The 6,275-nt window shown below is 41.6% G+C and overlaps 1 protein-coding gene across 1 annotated transcript; it reads left to right on the top strand.

The window, feature by feature from the left end:
• The first annotated feature begins 348 nt into the window (after window positions 1–348).
• Window positions 349–1,621, top strand: MYF6 (myogenic factor 6). The gene is made up of 3 exons (XM_037848007.1): window positions 349–867; window positions 1,173–1,263; window positions 1,503–1,621. The coding sequence occupies exons 1-3, from the start codon at window positions 349–351 to the stop codon at window positions 1,619–1,621; spliced, it is 729 nt and encodes a 242-aa protein (XP_037703935.1).
• Window positions 1,622–6,275: the final 4,654 nt, after the last annotated feature.

Here is a 6,275-nt window from a genome sequence, read left to right as displayed (position 1 = left end):
GTCCAAAATGGAAACTTTCAATGCTTTGTTTATATTATGTGGTTCTCTGTGTATATTTTGTTTTAACCTTTTCTGCATATTGATTGTCACATCATTCGGGGGATGGGGGGAAGGAGATACCACTACTCAGTTTTCATTCAAACTAGATGTTCAGGAGAGCACTGGCTGTAACTACATTGGGAAACTGATGCTCCATGACAGCTAAAAGTTGGATTGAGTTTCAGGAGCTACTATATATAAAGCTGGTGACTTATGTCACTGCACTAATTAAATGCCATCTGGGTGGTTCTTCTGGGTTTTTGAGCCCATCACCCAGTTCAGACAGAGTCAGAGGCCAAGGAGGAGAACATGATGATGGACCTTTTTGAAACTGGCTCCTATTTCTTCTACTTGGATGGAGAAAATGTTACTCTGCAGCCATTAGAAGTGGCAGAAGGCTCTCCCTTGTACCCAGGGAGTGATGGTACCCTGTCCCCCTGCCAGGACCAAATGCCCCCGGAAGCCGGGAGCGACAGCAGCGGAGAGGAGCATGTCCTGGCGCCCCCGGGCCTGCAGCCTCCCCATTGCCCGGGCCAATGTCTGATCTGGGCTTGCAAGACATGCAAGAGAAAATCTGCTCCCACTGACCGACGGAAAGCTGCCACTCTGCGCGAGAGGAGGAGGCTAAAGAAAATCAACGAGGCCTTTGAGGCCCTGAAGCGGCGGACTGTGGCCAACCCCAACCAGAGGCTTCCCAAGGTGGAGATTCTGAGGAGCGCCATCAGCTACATTGAGCGACTGCAGGACCTGCTGCACCGGCTGGATCAGCAGGAGAAGATGCAGGAGCTAGGGGTGGACCCCTTCAGCTATAGACCCAAGCAAGAAAATGTAAGACTAGATGCAAACGGGGCAGGGAAATGCAAAGGCTGATTAAACGCCTTTTCTCTGGCCTTAACTCCAGCTGCTTGGTCTCCTTTCCCTTCTCTCTTCCACGCCCGCCCCTCCCGCTCTGTCTAATGAACCCTCAGTGACCCATAAAGCTGGGGTGCAGTAATAGGCAGGAAGTGCGTACCGGGCTCAAGAAGGCAGAGGAGACACCCCCACAAAGACCACCACCCCCACCCCCATCCACATCCCACTCCCGGAACCGATGTTTGTTTCCTAATCTCCTGCTGCCTTGGTCTTCCCTCCAGCTTGAGGGTGCGGATTTCCTGCGCACCTGCAGCTCCCAGTGGCCAAGTGTTTCGGATCATTCCAGGGGGCTCGTGATAACTGCCAAGGAAGGTAAAGTAAAAGAAAGGACACTGGGCTGAGCCAGAGAATCTCCCGGGAACGGGCCTGGGTTCGGGACAGGAAGGGCGCGGAACGAGAGGGGGATAGCTCCCTACAGGAAGGGCGCTCTTTGTGCGCAGAAAGGACACGGTCCTTCAGCGCTTCCAAAGCGGCCTCCCGCCGGGCGCGGGGCTGCCTGGTTCTTCCTTGAGTGTTGTGATTGCGAGTGTGTGCTTCTTTTCTGCTCTCAGGCGGGGCAAGCATTGATTCGTCGGCGTCGAGTAGCCTGCGGTGCCTTTCTTCCATCGTGGACAGTATTTCCTCGGAGGAACGCAGACTCCCCTGCGTGGAGGAAGTGGTGGAGAAGTAACTGGCATCCGCACTTGGAACATTCGCCGCGCTGCGCAAAGATCCCACCCACTCCCCTTTGCCTAATCCTTTAGATTAGGTCACATTATGTTAATATTTAGGAACCCAGACCCAGCAGTTTGTGTAAAGGCAAAAGTAGTAACAAAAGAAAATTAACGGAAAATATTGTGTCGGCCCAGATGGAAAAACTTTTTTGGTTTTAGGCTTTTATTTTTGGAACTGCGCGTGGTTTGGGTTTAACACTGTTACTTTGCTTTTGTTTGTTTGATTGGTTTTGTAATATATTTACTTTTATTACCGTAATCCTTTTATGCCATGTTCAGAAGTTCATTCCTGTCTAAAGCAAAGTGAGAACGTTGCATTTTAATGATAGTGTTATTTAATCTATTTTTGTAAATAATCTTAGTACTTTAATTTTTTATGTAAACCTAAGAAATATATTTTACATGTGGAATGATGCATTGTATATAAAATGTGCGAGGATCCTGCTGTTGTAATAATTTTTTTAAAGTGTTTCTATATGAACAAAGTTGGTCCTAGTTTAGTTCAACTGGAAAAATATGTTTGAGGGCATGTGTACATAAATAAAGAGGAGCCATATTTTAATTTAGACACACACAAGCCCATTTATTTGGGTGTTTTCTTTAAGGCTGAGTTAAAGGGAGGAATATGGGTGGTTTTCTTTTGTCTAAACTGTATCAGACCCTTTTCTTATGTCAGGTAGACCTCACTCTTGTGGTCAGAAGTGAAGAGTATTCAGGGAACAAATGTCCTTTCCTCCTCTAATCAGCATCTTTCTTTTCTTTTCTTTTCTTTTCCTGTTTTAACAGTTCTGTACCTGGAGTTTCTGGGTGAGATTTACTTAACCAAAGTTAGCAGCTGAATCTTCAATATAGTAATATCTTAGTGTTGCAAGAAATTGACCATAAATTCTTTGCTTATTTCCCTAAAAGATCTTCAGCTGATTTGGCCCAAATTGTTTTCCCTCTTTGACTTTCCAGGCCTCTCCCTTCCAGGAGAAGCACTTATCTAGAGTACCCAGGGGCTGCACAGGCCTCTGGCCCCTCACCAGTTTTCTTGAACTAGACTGGTCACTGGAAGACTGGAATATCCTCAAGGCCTCCTTTGGCTTGGGTCTGTTTCTCAAATAGAAAGATAAAAGAAGCGGACAATTGTCTGTTGAGGTGGGGTGGGCTTCTTTGAAGGGCGCATTGCTCCATGACAGGGAAGGGTTAAATGGTTGAGGGCAAAAGACAACAACACACATGAAACCTCTTAGCTGGGCCAAACAGCAAAGCCCCAGAGAGGCTGGAAGCCCTGGGAGCTCCTCACCATGAGGATTTTACAACGTGTGCCAGGTTTGTTTATCCTGTAACCTCAGGAAGCAACGACCACCAAGAAACGCAGTGGGAAGTGAAGCAGAGGAGAGGAGTGAGCAGTTTCTTTTGAATTGCTACTTCTCTCTTACATTCTGTAAAAGGCACCTTCACTTGCTTCCCATTCCCCATCCCCCAAACACCTTAATTCTACCTTACCCTTTTCCCCTTAAAACTAGTCCCCAGGTCACAGATGCGAAAACCAAACCAAATTCAGCATTTCCCAGCCCAACCCCTTTTCTTAACCTTCCAAGCACTGCTCCATGGCCATGGCCCTGGGCAACTCAAAAGTTCCTGAAACTGCTGCAGGCAGCACCCCCTGCAGAGAAAGAGCAATATCTTGCCCCTTTTTCCATCTCAGAAAAGGTCTTGTCCTGGGGGTAATAGTTTTCTGAGCATACGGTTAATTCTAGTTTCTGCTAGAATGTTTTTTAAATGCAGAAAGCCTTATAGAGAAAAATGGCATTGGCATGTAATCCCTGCTAAAGATTTGAGAGAAGCAGGTAAAAAGTTTAGTGTATGCAAAGAGCTGAGCCTCTGTGGAGAATGACTACCTGGATTGAATCCAGGCTGCTACTGTGTAGCCCTGGGCAAGTCTGTGCTCCTCTCTTAGTTCTGTTCCCTCATTTATAAAATAATGTGGACAAGCCTAACAGTACTTAAATCCTGGGATTGTGAAGATTCACTGGGATAACACATATAAGGTACTTGGTCAGAAGAGAGCATAAAATAAATACTAAATGACAGCTCTCTATGTTTCATTAATAGAAATTGACCATCAGGAGACTTTTCCTCCACCGAAGTCAAAATTCCTTCAGAGTCAGTTTTCCAGCCTTTGCTGGCTCTAGGTGGGGAAAGTCTTAATAACAATGGATCACAGTAACAGCACGAATGACCATTCTTGGCGTTTTACATGTTAATGCATATAATCCTAAAACAATCCTTGAGAGGTACTGTTTCTACTTCTATTTTAAAGAAGATGATCCTTTGGAATAAAAGAGGGTCCTGCTGGTAAGTATAGAGCCAGGAATTGGATGTGGGCAATATTGATAACTTTGAGCCTGTGCTCTCGGTCACCACGCACCCTCAAAGGAAGGCTTTGGGAAATTAAAAAGGAATGTTTTATGGGCTGTGGAATAATTTGCTTCCCTTTGACAATTGTTCCCAGAAAGCTCTATCTCAAGAGTGGCTAGCTAGTGAAATACAAATTAGCACAGCAACTTTCAATAAAAAACAAATGATCCAAATGATCCAAATTATCCAATCAGGATGTGTGAATATGTTTCGGTGGCATGTATATGAATTAATCATGCTTACAATTGTTCCAGGATTTTTTTCCCTGAGAGTCAATAGAGACTTGCCTTAATATGTATATACACAAATTTCTAAAAATTGAATTCATTCTACAACTAAAATCAAACATCATAATTGACAAAGTGAATTCATTTACTTTGTGATTATACATATATTTGTAAATGGAATTTGTGTTATAATCTGCTCAAAAGCAAAATGCGTGAATTCATGGACTTTACTTGCCGATAAATTTTATTCGGTCTTTGTGAACCAAATCCTCTATATCTCTCTTAGTTGGGTAACTTGAGAAATTGTTTGGAATAAGTTTGCCTATAGAAGTTTCTTCATTAAATAGATCAAATATTTCCTAAAGACTTCATGTGACCTCCACTGCTATAGCTGACATATTAGGCTTTCCAGTGAAATCCTTGGTGTGTTTGCAATTAAAATGTTTTTGTTTGATATTAATGATGATAATCTTTTCCAAGGCCAAAGCCAAAACAAACAGGCCTGGATATGGAAGAAGAAACCAAGAAGTAATAGCTTGGTAAAGATAAGCAGTTTAGGATTTAATTTGAGCCTCTTTCCAGAGGTAGGTATAAAGTTAACAAGTGTAAAATAATGAATGATTTTCTTTTTTATATTAGTATAGAAATAATTTGTGGAAGGTCAAATGTCAGCTTTCTCAAACTAACTTTAAATCACCACACCTAGGTCATTGAAATCCAAGCCTGAACACTGTGGAAATCCACTCATGTCTAATGTCCTCATTTTTTAATTTCCATACTCTGTCATATGCTCTGGGTGGGGGTGGGTGGTTCTGAAATTCAATGTGCTCAACTCTTTTTGAGACTGGCAGAGAAGCTTTGGAATCTAAGCTTATCCTATCTTTAAGACATTTTGTTTTAAGTTAGAAGAATTTACCCATTTGTGCTTTCCTTTTATAAATATTTTATCCGATTTCTTCATCTTAAAACCCCTCTCACAATAAGAAATCTGAAAAACATGTTTTAATTTAAACTTAAATTTTCTTCAATTTATTTTATTTTTGTTCATTAGAGAAGTTGTAGGTTTATATAAAAAGTCATGCAGAAAATACAGAGTTCCCATATATCTCCCCATTATTAACACTTTGCATTAGTGTGGTACCCTTGTTACAACTGATTAAAAAAATTAATATAATTGTATTGTTAACTATAGTCCATAGTTTACATTAAGGTTCACTGTTTGTGTTACACAGTCCTATGTGTGCTTTTTTTAAAAAAAGCTTTTATTCTAGTAACATATGTAAAACCTAAAATTTCCCTTTTTAGCCACATTCAAGTCTATAACTCAGTGCTATTAATTATGTTCACAATTACTGTGCTGCCATCACCAACATCCATTATCAAAACTTTCCCCTAAACATTGACATTTTATTTCCTAATTTAAAGCATTAGTAAATTAGCAGTAACAGAGTATTTCTTCCAAGAGCCAAGACATTATGAGGACAGGCCTTAAACTCAAAAGAAATACTAATAAAAGATGTTTCTTGGTCCTAATTGTTTCACTCTGAAAAAGAAATTTTTTGCCAGCCTAGTTCAGAGTCAGTCTGTGAGGTGGAATGGCTATGCCATGTGCTGGAACAAAGATAATGCTGCAAGAACTAGCTACTTTCTCCACTCTCAAGGCTGCTAAAAGTCCTTACTTAGGCTTTTGATCTCTCCTGGGAGTCTTAGAATTCAAGCAGAGGCCAATGTCTTCCTCAGCTGTCTTCTCCACAAATTCCTCCAGCAGCTCTGGCAGGTACTAATGTGTTTTCTTAGGTGTGCCTGGTTCCCAGAGCTAATAGCAATTTGAAATTGTTTAGCACATTGTGAAGTCATTATAATAGATAAAAATATTAAGAATAACTTTTTGTCCAGGAGTGAATTCAGGTCTGCAGGTAGGACAGAAGTGAATTTAAATAGACTTATACTTTCTACATGGGTTTGGTTTTTCTCTCCA

The sequence above is a fragment of the Choloepus didactylus genome, chromosome 8 (genome assembly GCF_015220235.1).
Source record: "Choloepus didactylus isolate mChoDid1 chromosome 8, mChoDid1.pri, whole genome shotgun sequence".
Taxonomy (NCBI): Eukaryota; Metazoa; Chordata; class Mammalia; order Pilosa; family Megalonychidae; genus Choloepus; species Choloepus didactylus.
This window is presented reverse-complemented; position numbering and strand designations above follow the sequence as displayed.

What these genes read in the sequence shown, in the direction of transcription:
- MYF6 (XM_037848007.1), top strand. Translation starts at nt 349, where the DNA reads ATGATGATGGACCTTTTTGAAACTGGCTCCTATTTCTTCTACTTGGAT. An exon ending in ATAGACCCAAGCAAGAAAAT is followed by an intron (nt 868 to 1,172) that starts GTAAGACTAGAT and finishes TCTTCCCTCCAG; the next exon opens with CTTGAGGGTGCGGATTTCCT. An exon ending in CGTGATAACTGCCAAGGAAG is followed by an intron (nt 1,264 to 1,502) that starts GTAAAGTAAAAG and finishes TTCTGCTCTCAG; the next exon opens with GCGGGGCAAGCATTGATTCG.